This window comes from Hyaloscypha bicolor (assembly GCF_002865645.1).
Source record: "Hyaloscypha bicolor E unplaced genomic scaffold K444scaffold_87, whole genome shotgun sequence".
NCBI classification, from domain to species: Eukaryota; Fungi; Ascomycota; class Leotiomycetes; order Helotiales; family Hyaloscyphaceae; genus Hyaloscypha; species Hyaloscypha bicolor.
Window position 1 is genome coordinate 296,167 of NW_020194589.1, and position 27,973 is coordinate 324,139.

The 27,973-nt window shown below is 35.8% G+C and overlaps 3 protein-coding genes across 3 annotated transcripts; 2 read left to right on the forward strand and 1 right to left on the reverse strand.

The window, feature by feature from the left end:
- Positions 1-4,433: 4,433 nt before the first annotated feature.
- K444DRAFT_590408 (uncharacterized protein) lies at positions 4,434-5,976 on the reverse strand. Its single transcript, XM_024878147.1, has one exon. It carries the CDS (start codon positions 5,931-5,933, stop codon positions 4,506-4,508), a length of 1,428 nt encoding a protein of 475 aa, XP_024735481.1. The 5' UTR covers positions 5,934-5,976; the 3' UTR covers positions 4,434-4,505.
- A 2,083-nt stretch (positions 5,977-8,059) lies between these two features.
- On the forward strand, positions 8,060-16,405 carry K444DRAFT_530546 (polyketide synthase; the record flags this gene model as incomplete). Its single annotated transcript, XM_024874910.1, has 11 exons — positions 8,060-8,227; positions 8,286-8,539; positions 8,619-8,843; positions 8,897-9,174; positions 9,230-9,477; positions 9,528-9,707; positions 9,939-10,272; positions 10,324-11,885; positions 11,919-15,134; positions 15,187-15,501; positions 15,557-16,405. The coding sequence occupies 11 exons, from the start codon at positions 8,060-8,062 to the stop codon at positions 16,403-16,405; spliced, it is 7,629 nt and encodes a 2,542-aa protein (XP_024735482.1).
- A 9,785-nt stretch (positions 16,406-26,190) lies between these two features.
- On the forward strand, positions 26,191-27,738 carry K444DRAFT_413345 (HET-domain-containing protein). The gene is made up of 2 exons (XM_024872628.1): positions 26,191-26,668; positions 26,720-27,738. Exons 1-2 carry the CDS (start codon positions 26,326-26,328, stop codon positions 27,343-27,345), a joined length of 969 nt encoding a protein of 322 aa, XP_024735483.1. The 5' UTR covers positions 26,191-26,325; the 3' UTR covers positions 27,346-27,738.
- The last annotated feature ends 235 nt before the right edge of the window (positions 27,739-27,973 follow it).

The window sequence follows — 27,973 nt, forward strand, 5'->3', positions numbered from 1 at the left end:
AGAAATCCGAGATTTCCTAATTATAGTCTATAAAATCAAACGGAAATACTAGAAATAGCAAATTAATAGAATTAAAAATAATAAAGACCTTTATAAGATTATTAGCTAGTATAAACTAGTTTCTAACCTTAAAGCCCTATTACTAGAAATTAATAGTATTTGAATTAAAGATGTATTATAAAAGGCAGAGGCTCTTTATACGGAAGTTCTCGGCCGCTTTAATATAGCTAATAATCTTAAATAGAATCTATTTAATAATTAAAATAAAACTAGAAATCTCTCCTGAAATTAAATTATTTTTATTAAAAATATAGAATAGTATATTATTAATATATTAAGTACCTTTTCTAAAATAAACTACATTATAATTAGACTATTTAGGTTATACTAGAATATTATTAAATATATTATCTATAGCCTCTATAGCCGGTATTTAGTCTTTAACTATTTCCTATAATTATAGAAACTTATTAAAGTAGCTATATTATTAAAAGTCGAAAAAAAGAATAAGTTCTTTATTTAATTCTAGAGATCTATTATATTATTCTTATATATTTTAAAGGGCCTTAAAAGAATTATTACTAGATATATAGCCTAAACTGTCTTTATTTATAATATTCTCTTTTTATAATATAGAAGCGCTTTTCTAAAGCATTTAGTAATAGACCTCGTTATTATCTTTACTTATAATATTAAAGTTATTATAGTAGCCAGTAAATAGATAATAATAATTACTATAGATATTTAAGGTACTTTTAATACTTTTTTTTATTAAAAGGCTTCTTACTTATATAATTAAATAAAGCTAGCTATTGCTTTTATTTTAATTTATTTATAGCTTTCTTATAAATTAAAAAGTTAGAGTTAGGCTCGAGAAAAAGACTACTAGCTATTATAATATTAAATATAATACTTTTCAGGAATTTCTATTATTACTAGTTATTTATATACTTTATCTAGCTAAACTTATTTTATAAGATTTCGAATTATATTTTGGATATACTAATAATATATATTTATATTATATCTTATATTTTCTAGATACTAATATTAATTTTCTAGCCTCTAATATTCGTAATATTCTTACTTATAAAAAGAAGAATAAGATCTTTTTTATACCTAAAAAGCTCGAGATAATTTATTTATCTAATAAATAAAATAATAATTTATTATTATATATAGTTAATAAAAATCTTATAATTAAGCTAATTATTACTATTCCTAAAATAGGTAATTAGCCTGCCCTTTATTAGCTAGGCATCTGGTTTAATTATAAGCTTATATTTAAATACTATATTATTAAATAAACTATAAAAGCCTATAAAGTCTCGGGCTATATTCGAGGCCTTACTAGAATTAAGAATGAACTACTAGTATTATATTTAAGGAAAGCTATTATAACCTATATTTTACTTTTAGTATTTTATAATACTAAGGCTTAATATATAGGCTATACTAAACTATTATATATATATTAGTAAAACCGGAATCTAATAGTTAGTATCCGAAATAAATAGTATATTAATATAATTAATAAAACTCTTACTTTTACTTATTAAGAAGTTTTACTAGTATAGAGAATTACTTTAATAATTATACTATTTCGGGATTCTGAACTTCTTTTAGCTATTATAGTATTTAAAGAATTAAAACTATACTTTATAATATAGCTTTAAATAATTAATAAAAAATATCCTCTAATTTAATAAATTACTTTATTACTAATAATTAGAAATAAAGATACTAACTAGTACTAATTAATGCCCTAAAATAAAGATCTAATAATTAGAAGTTCTATTTTCTAGTATCTTATATTCTAGGCTAATAATACTATATTTCTCTCCCGGCTATTATACTAATCTTATAAAAGAAGTTAATAAAGTAATAGTATTAGCTAACTTTAAAATCTAGTAAATAGCTTTCTTATTAGAGAATATTATAATTTTCTTAAACAAATCTAAGAAAAATAAATAAGATATAAAGTTTATTAGATATAGATAGATTATTTATTAGAATAACTACTAAATTACTAAGAGCTATAGCTTTATTAATATACTTTCTCACGTCTTTAATATAAAGATTATTAGTATCTGGGAAGGTCTTTATTATATAATTAAGAACCTTTTTCCGGAAGTTAACTAATATTATATTATACTTTATATAAATAGTATTTTAGTTATCTAATATTTATAAGATAATGCCTTCGAATTCTTATAATAGGCTTTTTATAACTATTAGGGAATAATATAACCCTATAATATTAAAATTAAATAGGCCCTTAGGTATATAGGAATTAAAAGAAACGAAATAGTAAATAAGCTTTACTAATATTAGTACTTTCTAAAGCTATAACTCTGGTCTCGTATTAGAACTAATAGTAAGCGGAATTCGTTTAATTTTTATAAGCCTACTAATAGTAGTCTATATATATAAGGCATTTTCCAGATATTTTCAGGCTTTAAAAATTCGCTTATAGGCTTTAGAAAACTAAAGTCTCTTTAAATACTTAAAGGTTATAAGATAATAAATAATAGTTATGATTTAATATTTAGAATTTAAGAACTAAAGTAATCTAAATATAATTTAATTAATTAATTTTTAAAGATTTATATATTTCAAATTTTTATTTATTAGTAAAATGCTCTAAATATATAGACTACTATTATTAGGCTTATTAGATAGTATTATAGAGAAGTATAGAATACCTAATAGGCTTAGTATAATACTAAACTTTCCGTATATTATAAGAAATAGAAACTAGACTATAAGGTAAAACTACTACCGGAACTCGAGCTCTTATATTCTATTTTATATTATTTACTAGTAATATACTTTATATATAGGGATTTCTTTTAGTATTACCAAAAGTTTAACTATACTAATACTATATTTACCTGCTTTTATAAATACCTCAAGAACCCGAAGTATATTATTTACTATTATAAAATAGCTAAGATATTTATATACTAGCCCAAAAGGCCACATTTTAGTATATTACTATCTATAATTATAGAAGTATTTAGTTATCTCTCTAGCTTACTTAATAAGCCCGAAAACTTTATAAACCTTTTTATTATTATAAAGTTTTACTCTAAAATATATTTTTACTAAGCTATAATTAGGGACTGCTATATAAATGCTCTTATATATATATATATATATATATATATGGATCTATATAGTAAGCTAGGCTCTTGCTTTATAAATACCTTCTGGATTAGTATAATACCTTTTCCGAAAAGATTTGCATTTATATATATATTTAAAAATAGTTTTAGGCTTTGAGATATTTTATTTTAGTCTCTATTAGAGATTTTCTTTATCTACTATATAACTTATACTGCTTTTCTTTATATTATTCCGGGTTTCTTAGCCCTCGAAACTCGCTATATTCTTTATTTTAGCTCTGAATCGGGCCTTTTAGCCATATACTCTTATACTTTATTAAATAACTCTTGAGAATATCTCTCTTATATATAATCTGCTACTACTTCAAACGGCCGGAGAGGTAGGTAGTTATAAGCCTTATAGTATATTTGCTTATACTAGAAATACTTTCTATAATTATACTTTTATATAATAAATTCATAGCTTAGCACGTCCCCATATCCTATAGGAAGTTATAGGAGGTAGCCAGTTTTACTAATATCCCGCCGGATATAAATAATAATAATAATAATAATAATAATAATAATAATAATAATAATAATAATAATAATAATAATAATAATAATAATAATAATAATAATAATAATAAATAATAATAATAATAATAATAATAATAATAATAATAATAATAATAATAATAAATAATAATAATATAATAATAATAATAATAATAATAATATAATTATATAATAATAATAATAATAATAATAATAATAATAATAATAATAATAATAATAATAATAATAATAATAATAATAATAATAATAATAATAATAATAATTTATACCTCTTTAAATAAAACAAACCCAAATGTTATAAATTAATATACCTGCTCTTCTTTAATATTATAATAGTTTTAAGCTTTGAAAACATTACTAAGGCAGAGGCAAAACGCGATATAAAGAAATATGTTATAACGGCTGGCGTTCTATAGTTACTACAGATTAGTTTTAGCTAAGGTTTAGGCTAAGCTCGGCGTTTTAGTGGTTTTAGCCTTACTTATATATCCACTACCACAACTCAATCTCTCCTTCTCTCCTTAGCTTTAGATTTTATAAGACAGGAAAAGAGATCTTTATACCTATATCTATTGCTCCGCTCTGCTATTACATAAATTATAATATAATAATTAATTAAAACACAATTAATAAACCTTTATATAAGTTCTCTAGAAAGAAAATACACATATTGTAATTAGAACACATTAGTTATACGGTTAGAGCATTACGAATTAAATAACATTATTTTAGGTTGAGATAATTGTGATTTAGTCGAATATTCAGATTTGCTACGGGACTTTCGCCTCGCAGGGATGTCAGTTCTATGAGACAATAAGGCTAGTCAGAAACAAATCGAGCATATTGCGTAAACTCCTTATCTTCCTTTAGCACTTCTAGCGTGTCTGCATTCATATAAAGAATGACCTCCAACCCACCATCAGCATAACGCGGCATGATGAGACCATAACCATCCATCAAAGCCATGGCTGGAAGCCTGAAAGAGATCATGGAACCCATTTTGGGACCCCAGTAATTGTCCAATATAGGGAAAGCCGACAGATTGGTGAGATGGAAGTCGGTCTTGCAATTGAGATCCATAGTACGCTCAATATCTCCGACACGCGGCCAGGCTTCCATCGCGCCCAGGAGTTCCCAAATCTTGTCCGAGGACCACCAGTCGATGCTGCTGCTGATGGCGGAGGCAATGCGATACAACGCATCTTCGTCCGAAGAGAAAATTTCTGAGAGGGGCAAAAGCGTTCTGCTGGGAACAACAGAGTTACCCAGGTATTGGGGATGAAGCGGAGGCTCAATTCGTGAGCGGATGTTGCAAGGGTAGTGATATGATGCCTCATCGATGCCCTGCCGCTCCAGGCGTCTCGCAAGAGTGTAATGCCGGAAAACGAACGCCGAGAGTACTGAGCTTTCCGTCATCTTGGGATCGTCTGGGTTCCTGGGCATTGCCTTCTCCTCGATGTGCCGGAGATTCTCTTTGGTGAAATACCAGCTTACCCCGTTGGCAATTTTGGCGCCCGTCACCTCCATACGCTCACCCACATTCCAACACGAATCTCCGTCCGGGGACATATCACGCCCATCTTGAAAGCTAGCGAAGTCACAGAGCTTAGATCGGGAACTGTTCTCAGGAAAGAGGACGGTGCGGTCAAAAGCTTCAGCTGGTAGTAAGTCGGACTCGGGCAGAATTTGACAATCAGACACAGCCCTAACATGCTTAGCCCATTGATTGATTATCGCCATAGCACCCTCTCCGTCAACAACCGAATGATGGAAATGCATCGCGAGAACTAACCCGCCACGAATCAAGTTGACTTGGATCTGCATGCAAGGGGCAGTGGCATCAGGCAGAAACGACCTTGGACACATAACCGCAGGATTGAGCGCAGACACAGGAAAGCCGCCGAGCTCCATTTCTTCAAAATCCAGCACTGGGCCATCATCGGCATCTGCCATTCTCCTGATCTTGAGAAGTACTCCTCCATCCTCGGGGATTTCCAGAGTGAGAAGGTCACGTGATTCGTCATCTATGATCACGTTGCCGGCGAGGAAGGGTATCTCGCTCAACAGTCTGGCAAGGCCCTCTTCCAGTTCGGAAATTATTACGTCGAAGAGTTTGTGGTCTGGCTGCTTGAAGATCGAAAAGAGTGGCAAGTAATGTCTGCCATTAAACTGGTCAAACGGCGAAAGTGTCATTGTCTCGGCCACTAGTTGAGTGATCGGTCGCACGAAAGTCTCTGTCGTAGCCATTTTAGAAGTGTCTCGCGGAGTATTGGAGAAACAGGAGTAGTTGATTGCTGCTTCATGTGCAGATAGTGGCGGAGAACGGGAAAAGGAGACCCTTTTCTATTGTTTGCCTCCTGAGCCGGCTCGTCTGAAGTTTTTGCCGAGTTCTGGTTCTACCTCTGTCATGATGCGACGGCATTGGTATCAGAAATGGGATGGTATGTTCCTGCTTTGCGTTTCCAGGGATTATGATCATATTAAATTAATCAATCCCAATTTGGTAGGTCGAGTTATCCCTCCCGCTGCCGGAAGCCGATAGCGAGCACTCAAACCACAGTATCTCGCACGATTCTGTTTACTAAGAAAATAAGGAAAGGACATTGGTTGATTCGTGTAGACGTTACGTAGTTTCGCGAGCTGTCCATGCGGCGCATGGTCTTACCTATTTTCAGGCATGCTTTGCTGACATGCAGTGAGGTGGCGGCGAATTCAATCATCTTATCTAAAGGCCTTGGAGCTTCGTAATTTACATCATAGCTCAACAATCGTAAGGATATTGTTGCCCCCCTGATCCGATCGGAGATGTACTTTTCGTACTACTTTCCTATAGGCCTAACAAATCGTACTCTTTTCGTCTGTGCGTCAAAAATATATTTAAACTGCAAGCAGTAATAATTGATGAAATAGAGGGTGCTTCTTGGTTGATCGCCCCCTTGTTTACGTAGAACCTTTGAGAGGAGCACAGACAGAAAATATACGATTATTTGGGCCTGTACGAAAGTACTACCTACAGGCCGTTTTACGGAGTAAGGTAGCAGCGGCGCCACCCACAATCTATTTTGTAGTTCCAACGACCCATCGCGTGTCTATCACACACTAACCATTCTGAGCTTGCACGAATGCGCCAGTCGCGCTGCGGGACATGCTGGTTCATGTAAGAGCCAGATTAGAATCCTTGATGAAGTGGCTTAGCGGCACGAGCCGAGGCGCATCGTGGGGAGCGAAGGATGCGAACCCTGGCTTGGTTGCAACATGGCTCGGTAGAAAGGGTTCCTTGCTCAACCGACCACCATGAACGAAAACCTAAATAATATCACAACGACATTAATTCATAAAAGCAAATTAATATTCGGAATGCTTGACTTTTCCTTAACTTAAAACACTAGCTGTCAGCGATTTCCAAGCACTTTGACAAAAAAACTCGAAATTTTTGGTGTTCCTAGGTGGTGGGTTGAGTGGGGTTGGGTACGCGGTGCAGGCCCTAACGTTCGTCACACCGCCTTGGATTCTGCCGAGCAACATTCGGTTACAGCGTATGCTACGGGGCGCTTCAGCGCAACCCCCTGCAAAGGCGGTGTAACAAACATCAGGGCCTGCACCTGCGTAGGGTGGTCGGTTGAGCAGGGAACCCCTTCAAGTGGGTAAGTAATATGGGAGATGTATGAGCACTCCCGCAGTTGCATGAAGATAAAGGTAGTTTATTGATTATCTCTCTCTCTCTTGGGTATCCCCTTGCGAGCTGTTGGATTTCAGTGATGGATTCTCTAATTCTACAGTGAGTGCCTATATATAATGCTCATTCAGCCCTATAACACCCCATGCTTACAGGTTCCTTTAGGCTGTGCCTTAGCCTACGTAAACCCCTACGTAGTAGCCTGTGTAAACTCTATAGCGCAAGAAGCCCTGTAGGATCAAAGGACTCTAGGACTTTACGCGCTATAAGCTTACGCTACGTACACTGTAATGCAAAGATCTATACTAGGCATCCATGATAAGCAACACGAGCTATCATGCCGCGACTGGGGTATACCGGCTTTCTTTCGGGATTTTCGCTAAAAAGGGGAAGATCAAATCACAACGAAACTTGACCAGCGCTGCTTGGCCAGCTATTCTGCTGCAGCAGAAGAAGCGCTCTAGGAAAGTAACTTAGAGGGGATATAGATATGCTCACAGTCCATCTCCCCATCAGATTTTTCAAGTAGAACAACAAAGATCACCAAACACAAGAAGAGAAACAAAAACCATTGCTCCAAAGCTTTAGGATATTTTTAGCACCTACATCTTTACACACAATGACTCGGACCACACAAGCGCATTTGAATGCTTCCGGGCAGACCAACAGCTCAGATGGAACAGAAAATATCTCTGTTATGCCAATTGCCGTCATCGGCATGGGCTGCCGCCTGGCTGGAACAGCAACTTCTCCACAGAGGCTGTGGCAAATGCTAACGAGAGGACAATCAGGATGGTCCCGCGGAGACAACTCGAGATTCAAGATGGACTCCTTTTATCACCCTTCCAAAGAACTGAGAGGAGCGGTATGTTAGATGAATGACTGTTGCCCTGTTGGTTGTATACACGCTGATCTGATTTCAGTTCAACGCAAGAGGCCTATACCTTCTAAAGCAGGACGTGTCTCATTTCGATAATCAGTTTTTCCGCATCAGTCCGCTTGAGGCGCAGGCCATTGACCCTCAACAGAGGCTACTGCTTGAGGTTGCCTACGAGGCTTTCGAGAATGCGGGGATATCGATCGAATCACTTGCATCTTCAGAGACGGGTGTCTACTGCGCAGTGTCAAATAATGATTATGAGAGAATGCAGAGCAGAGACCCAGAATTCTCTCCGAAGTACGTTTCAGCAAGACAGTTCAAGTCGAAATGATGTGGATAATTGGCCGTATCAATGGCTAATAGTGCGTTGCAACAGTCACCGATTCATAGGCACAGGCACGGCACTTGCGTCAAACCGGATATCATACCACTTTGATCTGAATGGTCCTAGCATTACCATAGATACCGCCTGCTCTGGCAGCCTCGTAGCAGTACACCAAGCCTGCAAGGCTATCCGAAGTGGCGAAATTGATCAAGCGCTTGTAGGTGGGACCAATCTAATACTTGATCCTGAGCAAATCGCCGTCATGTCGTCAATGCAGTATGTAGGCGAATACCTGTTTGTGTCTGATTTGAGGGCTAAAGCTGAATTAGAGTTTTGTCTGACGATGGCCGCTGCTACTCTTTTGACAATCGAGCCAATGGATTCGGTAGAGGCGAAGGCGTGGCAGCGATTGTCTTGAAGCCGCTCAGAGATGCCATGCGTGATGGAGATCCAATCCAATCAGTGATACGAGCCACTGCTATTAATCAGGACGGTCAAACTCCCAGTGTGACAGTGCCCTCACAAGCAGCACAGGTGAGGATGATCAACAAAGTGTATGCTGATGTAGGACTTGATCCACGAGATACATGCTACGTCGAAGCGCATGGTAAGATATGTTTGGCGCTATTATGCTAGAATCAAATACTGATGTTTTTGAATAGGTACTGGAACGCAAGTCGGAGACAAGATTGAAGCAGCTGCTATTTTCAACACCTTCTGCTGCGGTCGCCCATCAGATTCTCCGCTCTACGTCGGTAGTGTCAAAACCAACATTGGCCATACAGAGAGCACTGCGGGTATAGCTGGGCTTTTGAAAAGCGTGATGATTCTTAACTCCAGAAAGATTCCTCCGAATTTGAACTTCTCCCATCCCAACGAACAAATTCCTCTACATGACTGGCAAATCAATGTATGTGTCTACAATCCCGCTTTGCGGATGCCTTCTTACATTCATCACAGATACCACGTAAAGTGCTTCCCTGGCCTGAAAACCACATCCGGCGAGCATCGGTGAATAGCTTTGGATATGGCGGAACAAATGCCCATGTCATTCTCGAAGCACCAGAAGATTACTTGGCCTCACACTCCCAGCTGCATGCAAACCACGAGCATACAACAACGAAAGGCACGACAAACGGGGTGAAGCCAGTAAATGAAACATCAGTAAACAAAACATCAGTGAACGGGACACTAGTGAATGGAGCACCAGTGAATGGAGCACCAGTGAACGGAACATCAGTAAACGGAACACTTTTGAGCGAAGCACAAGTGAACGGAACGCCAACGAACGGAACACCAGAGAACGGAACACTAGCGAACGGAACATCATCAGTTCACTACCTAAGCGATGGCAATTCGCCCCAAAATCAGGAATTGAAACTCTTGCGTGCACCCGAAAATGCGGACCAGGTCCCTCAGAAGAGGCGTCTGTTTGTTTTCACGCATGCTGCCCAACGCGGCATGGGTACAATGGCAACGAATTTCAAGCAGTATCTCCGGACGTGGGCTCAGGATCAGGATGAAAGCCAATTTCTCGATGAATTAGCTTATACGCTGGCGATGCGGAGATCTTACCTCGCATTCCGAGTTGCGGTGAGTGCTACCAACTTGACAGAACTGCTTGATGCTCTTGAGGCTATCTCCAAAGGCATAATACGTCCCCAAAAGGCTCTTGAGAACCCAAAGATATGCTTTGCATTTACTGGTAAGATTGGTAGGGCGCAACCTTGAATCATGTACTGATGAATTAATCTAGGCCAAGGAGCGCAATGGGCTCGCATGGGCCAAGAGCTCCTCAGTACCTATCCATTATTTGCGGCATCTATGCAAACCGCTGAGCTACACCTTGCGAGCTTAGGCGCAGAGTGGTCGCTGTTAAAGGAACTTTCCCAAAAGCCTGGAGAATCTCGCATGAACGAAGCTGCCATTTCGCAACCATGCTGCACAGCCATTCAAATTGCTCTGGTAAATCTGTTACGATCTTGGGGAATTCGACCGACTGTCGTTTGTGGCCACTCGAGCGGTGAGATTGCGGCAGCATATGCTGCAGGCTTTCTTTCTGACCATGATGCTCTGAACATTGCCTGCTTCAGAGGGCAAGCTGTTGGAAAGCTGAAAACAGAGCACCCGGAGCTTGATGGTGGTATGATGGCTGTGGGATTGTCGGCGGAACAAGTACAGCATTATATCGATGAGAATGCTTCAAACGATCCTTTCGTGAAGGTTGTGGTGGCATGCATCAACAGCCCAATGAGCGTAACTCTGTCTGGCGACAAATCTGCACTTCAGTTGATACGAACAGACCTCGAAAGCGACGGTGTTTTTAACCGTCTCCTCGCCGTGGATGTTGCGTACCACTCCCATCATATGGGACTCGTTCGAAAAGAGTACCTCGAACTGATGAAGGATCTGAGACCACTACAGTCTAATGACGGTATACGCATGATATCCTCTGTTACCGGAAAGGAAATCCATGGCAAGGCAATGAATGCCGAGTACTGGGCTGAGAACATGGTGTCTGCCGTGAGATTTTCCGAGGCTCTTGAGGGTGCTCTAATATTGTCGGACGAGGACATCAATGGTTCACGTTTAACTGTGAATATGATTCTGGAGGTTGGACCACACTCAGCGCTCGCAGGGCCAATCAAGCAGACACTGAAGGCCATTGCACATAGTTCGGCCAAAGTGTCATATCACTCCATGCTTTCGAGAAATGACGACGCTGTTAAGACCGCAGTCGACATGAGTGGTCATCTCTTTACCCTCGGATATCATGTCTCCTTCAATTCCATCAACGATCCGAGCAACATCCTGGACAAAAGGACATTGACGAATATGCCGGTATATAACTGGCAGCATTCAACATCCCACTGGAGCGAAGGTCGTATCAGCACGCAGTTCCGACTCCGGCAGTTTGCAAGGCACGATCTCCTTGGCGTTCCCAGCAATGACAGCATACCTACGGAGCCGACATGGAGAAACTACCTGAGCTCGTCCGAAATGCCTTGGCTCAGTGGTCACGTTATTGATGACCAGGTAATATTCCCAGCTAGCGGTTATATATGCATGGCTCTCGAAGCTCTTCGCCAAATGACGATAACGAATGGCCGGATGTGGAAGAACATTATTTGTCGATTCCGTGAGGTAGTCATTGGAAGAGCACTACTGATTCCTGAAAATTCTCGGGTGGAAACATTTTTCACTCTTCGACGTTATGCATCCTCCACTCAAGAATCTTCATCAATCTGGAAAGAATTTCGGGTTTCTTCAATTTCGGCCACGGGAAAAGACACTGAGCATTGCCGTGGTTTGGTTTGTGTAGAAAATCGCGACTTTAATGATGAAATTGAGGCAGCGCAAGAGGATCTTTATCACATGGAGACTACCCGAAAGGGTTTTGAGGATGCACAAAAGACCTGCCGACGCACGATCAATGTGGGAAAATACTACAGCGATCTCAAGTCGGTTGGAATGAGTTATACTGGGCCATTTTCGAATCTCACTCAAATCAGCACACAGCCACTGGATTCGCTGTGTACTGTCACAATCCCGGAAACAAAATCTTCAATGCCTGGGAAGTACCAACAGCCCCATGTCTTGCATCCTGCCACCCTGGACATGTGCTTCCAAACTGTCTTTCCAGCTTTAATGGCCTCGACAAAGATGGACTCTAGTATGGTTATCTCAGGTATCGAAGAGTTGAACATTTCAAGCGATGTCAGCTCCGAACCCGGAAAAAGCTTCCTTGCTCATGCTACAATTCAACCCTTCGGACGTTTGAAGTATAGGGCAACTATTGATGTTGGAGATTCATACCTCAAAGAGCCTTCACTGATCAGCATCAGAGGGTTGCGCGCAAACTCTACATATGAAATATCAAGCACCTCGAATCAGTCACAGAAACACAATTTGTGCCGCCAGCTGGAGTGGGGCCTTGATACTGCTTGTGCAAAGCAAGATGATCTCAACCAGCTCTGTCGATTTGACCTTGAACTTGACCCTACGATGGAGCGAAGAAACACTTTCGATTGCTACATCCGGCATGTCATACAGCAGGTGCTCGCCGTCATCACTGACAAAGATGAGGCTTCAATGGTAGCGCATCATAGGAAATTGGTACACTGGATGCGCTCACAAGAGCGGGATCCGCTTGCAGAAGTTCATCCGAAATTAAGAGAGAATATTCAGTCACTTGGCGCTGATGGAAAGATGTTGGTGCACGTCGGCGATCATCTCGCCGACATCCTTACAGGAAAGATCGACCCTCTAACAGCCATGATGAAAGATGATCTGCTCTACCAGTTGTATGCGATGGAGAACATCCAGAGATGCCACATTCAACTTGCAAATTATCTGCGTCAACTCCAATTCAAAAACCCCCGTATGAGAATCCTAGAGATTGGCGCAGGCACAGCGAGTATGTCAATCATTGCACTGGAGGCATTGACTGGCGACCCAAAAACCCGTCGAGCGGGGAAGGCAAAGCTCGACAAGTATGTGTTCACAGATATCTCTAGTGGGTTCTTTGAGAAGGGCAAAGCCACCTTAGCGGACTGGGGAGAACTGGTTGAGTTCAAGAAGCTTGATATCGAAAAGTCAGTCAAGGAGCAAGGATTTGATGAAGGTTGCTACGATCTGGTCATTGCCTCCAATGTGTTACATGCAACTCAGACGATGTATAAGACGATGCAAAACGTCAGAAGCCTGCTTAAGCCAGAAGGAAAACTCGCTCTGGTGGAAATTACGGAAAATCATATGTTCTGGCACATTACAGTTGGAGCCCTTCCTGGGTGGTGGCTTGGAGCTGAAGATGATCGCATTGACTCCCCACTACTTGCCCTGCCGAAATGGGACAATCTTCTCCACGATACTGGATTTTCCGGAATTGATGCTATGATGAAGGACTATGAGTCTGCGCACGAGCATCAAGTCAGTTTGATCATATCTACCGCCAAGGCCCGACTTGACTCGGAGGATCAACCAGCAATAGAAATCATTTGCAGTGACAAGGAGAAATCCATTGCCGATGCATTCTACAAACTGATAACATCTGTAAACCAGCAGCGCCAGATTCTCCAGAGCTCCCTCGGCCAAGCTGAATATTCCAACAAGATCTGTGTGGTACTTCTTGAAATCCTAGCACCCTTCCTTCGTTCCTGCACGGAGATTGAATTCCAAAAAATCAAATCGATGTTCGGTCAGGCTAAAGGAATCCTCTGGGTCACTAGGGGCGGTGCGATTGAAGCAACAGAGCCCGAGAAGGCCATCATTACCGGCCTTGTTAGAACTCTGAGGTCGGAAGACCATGCACTTAATATTTGCACCCTTGACCTTGACCCTAAGACTGAGAACCCTGCCGATATGGCGCAACACGTCTTTGAGATATTCGGCCAAGCTTTCCGACCTCATAGCGAGCATGGCTACTTCCGGGAATTCGAATATGCTATTCGGAATGACAAGATCCTGATTCCTCGAATCGTGGAAAATGATCCGCTAGAAAGTTATGTTCGGAACACTGTCAACGATCTAGAGCCAGCGGTTGGATCTCTAGATCAACCGGGGCGTTCTTTGGGACTCGAGATACAGACTCCAGGAATTCTAGATTCGCTGTACTGGACCGATAGCACCAGCCATAATCGAAAACCAAACGCCAACGAAGTTCGCATCGAGGTAAACATGATCGCGCTTAACTTCAAGGACCTTATGAATGCCATGGGCCAGCTCCCAGGCCTTAGTGCAATGCTGATCGAGTGCAGTGGCACCGTGGTTGAAGTAGGCGATGCAACAAATGGTGAATTCAAAGTTGGTGACCTCGTCTGCGCTATCTATCCCGAAGGTGTCGCTACGAGGAGTAACATCGATTATCGTCAAGTCCAGCGTATTCCAGATGGAATGCCATTAGAACTTGCTACAGCCATTCCCATTTCTTATGCCACTGCACTCTACGCTTTAAGGGATGTGGCCTGTATCAAGAAGGGAGATTCAATCCTCATCCACGCGGCGGCTGGGGCATTAGGACAAGCAGCTATTGCAATTGCTCAGTACTACCAGGCTGGGGAAATATTCGTTACTATTGGCAGTCCAGAGAAAAGAGCACTCATCAAGAAGAACTTTGGGATTTCCGACGAGAACATTTTCTCTAGCCGAACACTTTTGTTTGGTCAAGGAATCCAGAGAAGGACTAACGGCAGAGGCGTGGATGTGGTTCTCAATTCCCTCAGTGGCGATGCAACGCGTGAGAGTCAAAATTGCCTTGCTCAATTTGGACGGTTCGTTGAAGTAGGTAAGAAAGATCTCTTGTCGAATGCTAGAATGGAAACTCAATACCTTGAAAAAAATGCAACCTTTTCCGCGGTGGACTTGGGAATGGTGGCACAACATATACCGTCGAAGTTTCAGGAAATCCTTAGGACCGTTATCGACCTCGTTCACACGCAGAAACTTCAAGCCGTGCATCCTGTTACATTATTACCCATCTCGGAGCTCGAGACTGCGTTCCGTCAAATGCAGACGAGGAAACACGTCGGCAAACTTATATTGCAGATCGATCATGACTCTCAGGTGAAGGTATGTTTTAGTCTCAGAAGATGTCTGGCCTATTTCACTAATGTATTCTCAGGTTCGCCACGCACCTCTCCCGCCAACGAAACTGAAGGATGATCATACATATCTTGTGGTTGGCGGTCTAGGAGGCATTGGTAAGGCACTCGTCAGGCATCTGGCAGATTTAGGTGCAAAACACATCGCCACACTGTCAAGGTCTGGTGTGGATAACGAAAGCAAGACCGCGCTCGTGAAAGAGATGCGCGAAGCTGGAGTCAACCTCGTCATTCAGCAAGGAAGCGTTACTGAAATTGAAGACATCAAGAAACTCAAAGACCTGGTTGGGGAGCGAACAATTCGCGGTATCATACAAGGAGCGATGGTGTTACAGGTAAATCAAATTGGATATAAGCTGTCAGGGGCTTGAAATTCTAACAGCAACGCAGGACTCCGCCATAAGCAATATGACTCATGCCCAATGGCAAACAACGCTGGGACCAAAAGTCACGGGGACCCTGAACTTGCATTCCGTTTTCGACGGTGCACTCGACTTCTTCATTCTCCTATCGAGTGTGAGTGGGATAGTTGGCAGTCATGGCCAGGGCAACTACAGCGCGGGCAGCACATTTCAAGATGCCTTCGCACGTTGTCTTTCCTCGAAAAATCATCCCGTCTGCAGTATAGACCTATGCATTGTTAGCTCAGAAGGCTATGCAGCAGAGCACCAAGTAGCAGCGAAGCACGCAATGCGTTATGGCGCAGGTGTCGTTAGCATGGAGGAGGTCTTTGCACTCGTTAACCATGCAATTTCATACCCGCTTGCAAGCAACCCAACAATGGCGCAGGTTCTCGTTGGAGTCAATCCTGCCGACCCAACATCTAGTTCTGAAGAGAGTGCTGCGCAGCGGCCTGACCCCCGTTTCTCTCACATCTGGAATACTTCTTCACGCCTGGGTACAACGAATGCAGGTACCAGTGAGGTTAATGCTTGTGCGGCACTCCTGGCGGCCACAACACAATATCTGGCTGTTCAAACAGTCTTGGCTGCATTCGCAGAGAAGCTGTCGCGGCTTTTGGGAGTATCGGCTGAGGAAATCAACCCTGCGCAGTCGGTGTCGAGCTACGGTATGGATTCACTCATTGCAATTGAGCTGCGGAATTGGGTATTGAAGCAGTTGGAGTCGTATGTCCAGACTGTTGAGTTGATGAGTCCGTTGTTAATTCAGGATCTGGCGAGATTGATGGCGGAGAGGTCAAGATTGGTGCCTGCAGGGTTGTTTTCGACGAAAGATTAGTGATGTATTCACTATAGAATTTCAGTCGATACCACTTAGAGCTGGGTTGGTGAGAGAATACAGAAGGATACGGGTCTATGTTATGATAAAATTGATCATGAATCCATTATTCCGTGTTGTACCTAGGGCTAGGTTCTGTCCGTAGCCAAGTAATTTCTAATGGGATCAATCACTGCTGTGGTCTGTTGCTGTTCGAGCTATCCTAGCAATAGTCTTAAATTATTTATTGTAAAAAGATCTTAGGTTTGACTTTGTCAATTGGACAGGCATTAAGAGAGTATTTGATGATGCATGGAAGGTGATTAACCAACGCAGGTTGCGTTGGATCAGGATCCGCGAGCGCTAGGGGTCGATCAACCGATGTATGGAGCATGTATACGTCATCAGTTGCTTTTGAGGTTCTAGCCCGATATATGTTCTGAATATCGTTATTGGTATTTCGATCTAGGTAGTGCTTGACGAAGGTATTAATGCTTAAGGCCCTGTTTCGCAACCTTGAATGCTAGCATTTGGTCAGTATTCGAACACCAACAGTGTGTCAAAGGATTATTCAAGTTATTCGAGTTATTCATGAATAATTCATGAATAACTTGAATAAAATAATATAAGAGTAACGAATATCTTAAATAATTTGAGTAGAATAGAATAATTATTTATGAATAACTTGAATAACCATGAGCAATCACGTGGAAGTCACGTGATTGTAATAAATCAGCATATATTTAAATTAAAAAAAAAGAACTAAGGTATATATTAAGCAGCCTTATACAAGCTAAGCTAGTACTTATATAAGACTGCTTGAATACTAATTTTCTATAATAATAAACTAATTATTCTTCTTAAAATCTTTATTTTTTAATTTTTTTTCCTCTTCTTTTTCCTCTTCTTTTTTAGCCTTTTCTAATTTATCTTTAAATAACCTCTAGCTTTTTGAGCAAGATATTATCTCAAAAATACTTTTATTAAATCTATTATATAATTTAAATATAATAAGAATATTTTAAGAGAAGAATCTCTTACTAGTAATCGAAAAAGCCGGAATTCCTAAACATTTCTTAGTTATTAAAGCTAAAATAGGGAATCTAGCAGTATTAGACTTCTAATAATCTAAAGATTTAGTCTATATATATATTAGTACTAGTATATTAAAAAAAATATTAAATAATATTAAATAATTATTTAATAAAATTTAAGTAAAGTTTTTTATTTTTTTTATTTTCTCTTTTTTTTAAATAAGTTATTAATTTGTCTTTTATTTTAGAGAATAAACTAATAATATATATATTTGAGTTATTGGAATTGAAATCGGAATCGGCTATATTAATATTCAAGATATTAGATCTAGTTTAAAATATATTATAATTATATTTATATTTAAATTTAAAAATTAGTTTTTAATTTAATAAAAACTAATAAAAGAAATTACTTATATATTATAATTAGTTGCAATTTATTATATATATCCGAAGATATATTACTAGATAAGCTAATACTATAGTAGGGATTTTATCTTTATTAGTTATATAGTATAATTAAATAATCTTTAGATATTTATATATCCGGTTTTATATATATATTTCCCGCCCTTCTTAGTTCTTAGAAATCAACTAACCTTTACTCTCTAATTCCACTTCTTATATACTATAATTCCATGCTATAAAAGCCTATTCTATCTCTATATATTACTACTTGTTTTATATTTATATTATAATACTAATTAATTCTTCTTATTTAATTCGAGAATTAAAAGTAAAAGCCAAATATAAAGCTTTACTTTTATTATTTAAAATACTTGTTTTAAAATAATATTTTCGAAGCTTAGCTATACTTTTATTAATAATATTTATAAATGTTTTATTTTATTAAAAATTAGTATAATATTATTAATAATATAAGAAAAATTTAAAAAAAGACTTATTCTAAATTTCTTTTTAAAATTTTCAAGTTTATTATATATTTTATATATCTTAAATATAATATAATATATAATAAAGTAATTTTCGGCTTATAATTTAGTTATAGCTTTAATAAATATTATTTAAATAAGTAATTTTATATAAGGCACATAATAGCAGGGTAATATATAAGTAGTTAAGGTAAGTAAGCTATAAAGTAATACTTGTAAGTATAACTAATTCCAAGAATTAATTCTAATAAGAGACTAATTAATACCTCTTCTAAAGCTAGAAGCGTCTCCCTATATATTCCCTAGTACTTAGCCAGGCATATAAAGCCCTTTACTTAATTAGGAAATCCTATATAATTTATATAATTCCGATTATAAGCTATACCTAAAATAGAAAACTAGATCTATAATATCTAATACCTGTCTATATACTATTATATATATCTATTATATTAATCCCTCTTCTGGGCCCTTATTCCCAAAAGGCCTAGGAAAACTATAAATAGCTTTATAAATATTTCTTTAAAACTTTCCTGGCTACTAGCTTTCCCCAAAAACTCCCTATAATTGCCCTATTATTATACTAGGTAATAGAGTTAAGAATATAGTTTACTAACCCTTCCTAGCTAGTTCGTAAATTGCCTCTAGTAATTTCCCCTTATAAAAGTAATATAAATATAGTATATACTATTAGATATAAAGCTTATCCGATCTCCTAATTAGTTCGTAAATCCTAACTTAGCCTCTATTTATAAATAAATTATTACTTTATAGGCCCAAGAGTTTAGAAAAGTTAATCTAATTTTCTGGTTTATTTATAAATTCCTTCTTTAGAATTTTCTAGATATTTCTGGTATAGAGCTAGTTCCGAATTCGTAATTACTATTCGGAAAAAGGGTATTATAAAAAGGCCTCTCTTTTCCTACTAACTAATCTTCCTTTTCCTTAACTATAATACCGTATCTAGCTCCTCCTTATCCCTTACCTTTTTTTTTAAGCCTTCTTTAAGCTCCTTTAAGCTTCTTTAAGCCTTATTTAAGCTTTATTTAAGTTTCTTTCTAATTTCCTCTTTTACTTCTTTATTTATTAAGATAAATACTTCTCTTAGTACTTATTAGCCTATTACTATTTATTTGACTAATATTCCTATATTCTTAATTTACCCTTACTATCTTTAATATTCCAAGAATATTACTAAGTTTCCTAATCTTATTTATATTAAGAGTAATAATTACTTAGTATATAATTACTATTACTTCAAGAATAAGAAGTATAATCCTATAAGTTATAAATTCCTTCTTTTATTTCTTATTCTAATACTATTTAAGATTCCTTAAATATATATAATATAATTAAACTATTTTCTTTAAGCTATTAATATATATAAGTATCTTTCTTATTCTTTACCCGAAAGAAAGAAAGAAAGCTATTACTGCCTTTCTTTTATATTAAACTATATATATTTCTTATATTAAAGCTATTATTTAAAGCTAATAGATTCCCCTAATAATTCAAGAAATAAATTAAGTAATTCTTACTAGCTTAATATAAATATAAAATACTCTTAATAATATAATTAATATTCTTTAATATTAAGTAAGCTTACTTCTTTCTTATTTCTTACTAATAGCTAATAGCTTTATAGGCTAATTTATTATCTATTTCTCGAGAGAATTCTAATAAAAATAATAATAAAAATAATAGAAAGTAATTATAAGAATAAGGTATTTATAAAATATAGAAATTAGAGTTTTTAATAATTTTTATATAGTTTTTCCAAGAATAAATATATGATTTTTTAATAGTTTCCTAATAAAAGTATTTATCTTTTATATTTCCGTTTAGCTAATAGTATTATAATATTACTCTTTTCTAAATATTCTTATAATTCTTAAGCTATATTCTCTAGATTACTTAGTAATTCCTATATATTATTTACTAGTAAATAGCCCTTCTAATAAATAAGATACTTTTTTTCTTTTCTACTTTTCCTATAGGCTATAATAAATTCTATCTCAAATTCCTCTTTGCCCTTAATCTCGACTAGCTCTAGTTCTACTATAGTACTAGCTTATAGGTACTATAGTTCTAAGAAAGAAATATAGAAAATATTATAGATCTAATATAATAATAATAATTTCAAGTAATATACCTATCTATATATTTCTATAACTTCTAGAACTTTAAAGAAACCAAGATATCTATCTACTAGCTTTATACTAGGTTATAGCTATTAAATATTCTTTATATAAAGCATAACTTTATTATATATCTTAAACTTCTTATTAATATATTTCTTATTATAGTACTTTTTCTATATATCTACTATTTCTTACTATTATTTCTCTAGTATTTCTTATTTTACTTAAATCCTTTATATTTTTTCCTATATTACCGGCGCCCTTTCTTTTAGAATATTATCCTTAATATATAATTTAATACTAGAATAGAATTTATATAAGATATAAAATAGAAATATTCCTATTATTAAATATATAGAATTATTATACGTGAATTCTATAAGAATAAGCTTTACTATCTAGTTATCTTACTAATAACTAGTATAGTACCTCAAGTATTATTCTAGAGTTTAGTTTAGATTCTCTATTTATTTATTAGTTTATAGGTAAAATACTATATTTAGCTATTATTAAACCTTTAAATAGAAATATAGACTTAATTAGAACTTACTTATAAAAATAGATTTTCTATTAGAAATTATATCCGTAAATATACCAAAGTCTTTAATAATATAATATATAAATAGCTTTACTAGTTCAGGAGCCGAGACCTCCTTAGTAATTAGAATATATTATACTATTTTTATATACCTATTAATAATAATAAATATAGAATTATATACTTTACTATAAAACCTAGAAAAAGGCAGCCCCGTAATAAAGTCTATAGTAATTTCTTGCTATAGCTTAGAGAAAAGAAGAAATAAACTAAGTATATTATATAGCAGATATCTCTTTACCTTAGTTTATTAATATATAGAATAGGTTCTAATATAGTCTTTTATATCCTTTCTTATACTTTACTAGAAGTACTTTCTCTAGAGAATCTCTAGTATCTTACTAGTACTAAAATACTTACCTATAAGATTATTATAGTTAGCTTATAGTAATTCTTCTTTAAAAACTAGCTTATTTAATATATAAATAGTACTCTAATATCTTAATAACTCAGATATATTAAGTTCCCAAGTCTTAATAGCTCTAGTAAAGGTCTCTTTTAAGAACTATTTATACTACTAGTATTATACTAATAGATTAAGCCTTTAATACTATAATAGTAATTCAAGTAATATCTTTCTACTTTCCTTATGTACTATTTCGAACCTAGCTACTTATATAACTAGAATCCGTAATACGTACTATTTATAACTAGCTATACTAGTAATAGGCTCAAATAATAGTATTTCCGGTACTATTCTATTACTAAAATAGACTTCCTCTTCGGAATTCCTTAGTATCTTACTAATTAAAAAGTACTTATTTCCTCTTTCCTGGACCTTATATTATAGTATTATAGGAATAATATAATATCCTATTACTATTACCTATAAGATTCTCTATTCTATATTCTATAGCTTATTATAAAGTATAGGTAATAAAGTATCTTTATCTATACTTACTATAAAGTCTGGCCTCCTTAATAGCCTATTAGCGGAATTACTATATCCCGGCTAATATTCTAAAACAAAGTCAAAAATAGCTAGCTTCTCTACTTATCTTATCTATTAACTATTTAGTTTTCTTTTAGTTATAAAGTATTTCAAGTTATTATAATTTATCTTAATAATAATAATATATTAGATATATATTAGGTAATACTACTAAGTACGAAATACTAGAATAATAGCCAAGAGTTTAGAGTTATATATCTTATACCTGCTTTTAATTATAGTTATCTTTTTTAAATAGAAAGTAATAGGATATTATCTAGCTTCTGCCTTTTTACTAAAGAGCTAGGAAATCATACTTATAATTACGAATCCTAAAGTATCTATTTCTATATAAATCTTTAAGGCTAGATTAAAATAATAAAGAATTAGTACTATTATAAATATAATTTATAACTTCCTAAAAGCCTTATCTATCTTATTTATCTAGCTAAACTAATATAATAGTTTTCTACTAGTTTTTAGTAAATTAGTTAATTCTTTTATTACTCTAAAGTATTTATAGATAAACCTCTAGTAAAAGTTAGTAAAACCCAGAAATACTTAGACTTCTCGGATATTATTCTTTAGGGCCGGCTATTTCCTAATAGCTATAACCTGGCTAGCCTCTATTTCTATATTATCTAGGCTAATTACAAATTCCAGGAACTTTACTTTCTTTATATTAAACTCGCATTTTGCCAAGTTTATAAAGAGCTAGTATTATTATAATTACTCGAGTATATATTAGACTACTATTATATATTATTCTGGATTCTCTAAATAAATTAAAATATTATCTAGATAAATCATATAAATAATATTTATAAGGCCTACTAGTATATAATTAATATATATCTGGAATATTACTAGAGTATTAGATAGTCTAAAGAATATAATATAGTATTTAAAATATCTATAGTATATTCGGAATACTATTTTTTACTTATTATTCTCTTATATTTATAACTAATAGTAAGTATTCTTTAAGTCTAGCTTTATATATATCTTTGTTTTATAAAGCCTATCTATTATCTTACTAATAAATAATAACGGTATTTGGTTCTTAATAGTAATCCTATTTAGACCCTAGTAATTAATATATAGATATAGGCCGCCTTTTTTCTTTAGAACAAATATAATTAAAGTACTAGCTAGGCTAGTAAAATAATAGATCTATTTCTTTTTTAAACTAGTATTAAGATATTCCCGAAGAACTTTAAGCTTTCTTTCTAATAAAGTATATATAGAACTATATAGTAATTAGGTAATATACCTATAGCCTCTATAGAGAATACTCGGAAAAGGTCCTAATACTTCCTAGGAAATATAGCTATCCCGTTTATAGTAATAGTAATAATTCTTTAGCTATCTATTATAGAATAAGTAATTAATAGAAAAACATATATCTTATACTTTATTACTTTAGTAAACTTTCTAGTATTTAGAACTTTAATTTTCTATAATTAAATCTGGTATCTTTATATTACTTCCTTAAAAGAAATTAGGAAATTAATCTAGTAGAACTATAGGAATTCAAGTATTATATTAATATAGTTCAGATCAAAATCATATAATATAAAATATATATTAGCCTCTTTTTAGTTCCCTAGTATATTCTCGGTAATAACCCTAAGAATATAATCTCTATATAAATAAATCCTTCTTCTCTCTAGTAAGAATAAGAGAATTACCTTTAATATTAATAGAATACCTATATTTAAGGCTAATTTCTTCTTTATATAATTAGCCTTTATACTCGAGTTAACTAATACTTTAATTCTTTACTTATTTTTCTTTATCTTAATAGTAACCTTAATTATTATTCTTATTTTAGGGGCCTTGCCCTCTATAGTATAAACGAGTATAACTACTATAGAATATACCTGTTTTCCGGCTTCTTTAGTTCTAGGTACTTATATATCTTATAGCCAGATTTATTATAATTATAGTAAATTGGTTTTCTCTAATTTAGGCAGGTAGTAATATAGTAACCTTTTTTCTAGTAAATAAAGCAAGTTATACCCGGTCTTATAGATCCTAATACAGGTACTATATTAGACCCCGTTACTATACTTTTACTATTCCGGTTATATAAACCTTGTAATAGAGATATACTTCTCTTCTGTTTCCTTTTATTATTTCCTTTTTTCTTTCTTTAATTTCCTTTCTTTTATTAACTTATTAGCTTATTATTATATTTCCGTTAAGCAAACTAGTTTAAGTTATTCTTGACCCTTATAGCTATAGAAATAAGCTTCTTCCTTTCTTGTAAAGTATTTCCTTAGTAATTAATCTCGTTCCGAATCTCTTACCTTAAGCTACTAAATAAGTTATCCCGCTCTTATAATAAACCCGTATATCCCAAGTTATTTAATAGGCTATCCAAGTAGAATATAAAGCTTTAGATATTCTAATCTGGCTGCTATTTTATATTCTTAAACTTAGTAAGAGTATTATTACTATAGTTCTCTGGATCCAAGATAGAATCCTTTATAAACTTAATAAAGGTCTCCTAATCTATAGTATTAATATCTACTAATTACTCCCTATACTTCCAGATATTCCTGGCTATATTCTTAAAGTAAGAAATATAATATATAACCTTTATTATATCTATAGCCCAGGTAATCCTGCCGTCTTTATACTATTTTAGCTCTGCCTAGTAAAAGAAGTCCTGGACTTCCTTAATACTCTTCCTTTTATAAGTTAGTAATTCTCGGGTTTTTAAAGTCTTATAAACTAAATATATTACTAGTAGTATAATAGGTTCTATAATAGATATCCGAATATCTTTAAGATAGCGAATCTGAGCTTCCAGATCCTCTAGATTCTTCCTCTATTATATCTCTGCTTCTAACTTAGTAATATAATAATGAGCCGCTACTAGCTTCTTTATTATTATTATCCTGCTAGCTAGTTCTGGGGATATCTGAGTTCTACTTCTTTCTCCTAATTAGGCGGTAGCTAGAGTAGCTAACTAGGCACTCTCCTGGATACCCGACTGGATTACCCTAGTAATAGTAGAGGCGCTTCTTCTGGTTAATACTCTAGCTATTAGTGGTTTTGTCTGTTAATGGCTTAACTACCTCGTAACGAACTGCTTCCCGAAGGTTAGATTAATTAGAATATAAGGCACGTAATAGCAGGGTAATATATAAGTAGTCAAGGTAAGTAAGCTATAGAGTAATACTTGCAAGTATAACTGATTCCAAGAATTAATTCTAATAAGAGACTAATTAATGCCCCTTCCAAAGCTAGAAGCGTCTCCCTATATATTTCCTAGTACTTAGCCAGGTATGCAAAGCCCTTTACTTAATTAGGAAATCCTATATGATCCATATGATTCCGATCATAAGCTATACCCAAAATAGGAAACTAGATCCACGATATCTAATACCTGTCCATATGCCATTACGTGTGCCTATTATATTTTAATATTAATTAAAACTAGATTTTAATTTTTAAAAGCCTTTAAATTAAAATTATTTATAATTACTTTAATAGCTTTATATATATATATAAAGTTCTTTAATATATAATAAATTAAAAACTATTATATTTTTTAATTTATAAATAATTGGTATTAATTAATAATTAAAAAATTAATTATTTACTAAATTAAGGAAATCGAGTATTTTCTATATTAAAAGCTTTAATTTAAGCTTCTAATAATTGTCTTTTTTTTTTAATTATATTTAAGACTTATAATAGTTTTTCTAATCTTTCTTTAAATTAATAAATTTATAATTTATTAATAATTATCTTATAAATTATATAAGAAACTTACTTATTACTTGTTTTTTATCTTTTCTTTATCTTTTCTTTATCTTTTCTTTATCTTTTCTTTATCTTTAAGTTCTCTTATTTCTTGCTTATATAAATCCGTAAAATAAGAAGTATTATAATTATTTTTCATAAGAACTTTGAAAATATCTTGAATTATTAAATTTAAAATATAAGCTATATAAGAAATGTATTTTGACAATAAGAGACAAAATAATAATAGGGAAAGAATCATTTAGCTCTATTGAGAATGTATAATATATTGAGATACCCACAGGTCGCTTCCTTGACTTCTGCCAGTGGACTCATGGCTCATCTGCCAAAATTACAAGGCCACAAAGGGAAGTGAGCCAGTGGGAGGTGGCTTGCTGACTAACAGATGACTCGCATGAAACTTCCTGCCACCAATGCTGTCTAACCTCCGTGGCCACCCCCTGGCAATGCCTACACTGCCTACATCGTAGAGGAAGCTTTCGCAAATCGATCTCGTTCACCCTGGCGAATTTGCTGTGTGGATTGCAGCTAGCACCAAACCCTAAAAATTCTCGATAGGTGGTCACGATGCCCAGCAGGCTGTGTGAGCGCTGCAGCCTGATGGCCCAGCTGGATGCAAATATCAACGGGGCAGAGATGAAGCATCACAGCAGCTATCAAGAAATGGCAGGATTCGCGAAAGCTGGCTGCGAAATATGTTCTGCAGTCGTTTCAGGAATTGTGGAGCGGTCGCCGGGGGAAATTGTGGAGCAGAAGCAATCCGGTCTCCATGACCATGAGACTGACGACATGCAAATATTTTGCAGAGCTGTCCGGCGCGGAGAGGGAGAGGATTCCTACCTACACCTCGCCTTTGAGGGTAAACAGCTAAGGACAGTCCACCAGTTCCTATCTCGGCGGTCTACAATAGGTAAGGACTTTTTCTTCGACCTGGGTTAGAAGTTGCTGAAAAGTTGAACAGACGAAGATGTCGAGGAGAGATTCAATCCGAAGGTGGGGCTGAGTATCCCTAGAAGTTGTAGATCTCCTGCGTGTTTTGAGATGGTGTTACAATGGACGACAAGGTGTATCGAGAATCATGAGAGATGTAACCGCGACCCTGCATCGCCCTCGACAATGCCCACCCGAGTCCTAGATATCGGCAACTTGGCAACTCCACCTCGGATATTGGTCACGCATGGCAAGAAAGGAGAGTATGCTACTCTAAGCTGCTGCTGGGGTAAAGGTTACCAGCAACCTATTACCACAACTTACAATCTCGAGCAACGAGAGACAGCTCTCTATCTCACAACCTTACCGCCTGTTTTCCAAGATGCTATCACAATCGTAAGGAAATTGGGATATAGATATCTCTGGATTGATTCTCTTTGTATTTTGCAGGATTCAGTAGACGACTGGAACGCAGAGTCAGCGAAAATGGACCAATATTATACGGGCTCGAGCCTCAATATCATCGCGGCGGCCGCCAAGGACCCTACTTACGGTATCTTCGACTCAGCAGATCTTTTGAGGGACAAAGCCAGATATCGAAATTCGCTACGGGAGAGTCATGTACAAGGTCAAAACTTCGTTGAAAAACGGGCATAGACGCTTCAAGAGGAAATTCTTCCGCCACGGAGCATACTTTACACAGGAGGCGCCATTCACTGGATTTGCAACCATGAATCATATACATAAGATTGCCCGTCTCAGCCACGGACCGAGGGGCTCTGCGTACGTAGTATGTCCAAGACTAAACTGCTGTTCAACTTACCAGTACGCTGGGATAAAAGATATCAACATGGATTGCCCCAAGAAGGGGATGAAAAGGATAAAGAGAATGAGCAGTTCTTCCATTGGTGGTATGAAATGTTGAACAGTTATTTGGATAGGGAGTTGTCTTTTGATCGAGATCGATTACCTGGGACAGCTGGACTCGCCAAGGAATTTGCAAGGCGTACGAACGCTCAATACTTTTGCGGCCTCTGGCGTGAGGATTTTATAAATGGTCTCTGTTGGATCGGACATGGCGCCCGAATCAAGTCTTCCGAGTATCTCGGTCCAACCTGGTCATGGGCAACCCTTGATGCACTGAACGGACATGATCTTTTGTATGATCGTTATCTTGGTAGAAGGCTTTTAGTCAATGAAAACACTGCTGAGATTGTTGATGTCCAGGTTGTGAATGAGGCGCAAGATCCGTACGGACAGGTCAAAGAAGCGGTTGTGGTTTTAG

What these genes read in the sequence shown, in the direction of transcription:
- K444DRAFT_590408 (XM_024878147.1), bottom strand. Translation starts at nt 5,933, where the DNA reads ATGGCTACGACAGAGACTTTCGTGCGACCGATCACTCAACTAGTGGCC.
- K444DRAFT_413345 (XM_024872628.1), top strand. Translation starts at nt 26,326, where the DNA reads ATGCCCAGCAGGCTGTGTGAGCGCTGCAGCCTGATGGCCCAGCTGGAT. An exon ending in ATCTCGGCGGTCTACAATAG is followed by an intron (nt 26,669 to 26,719) that starts GTAAGGACTTTT and finishes AAAGTTGAACAG; the next exon opens with ACGAAGATGTCGAGGAGAGA.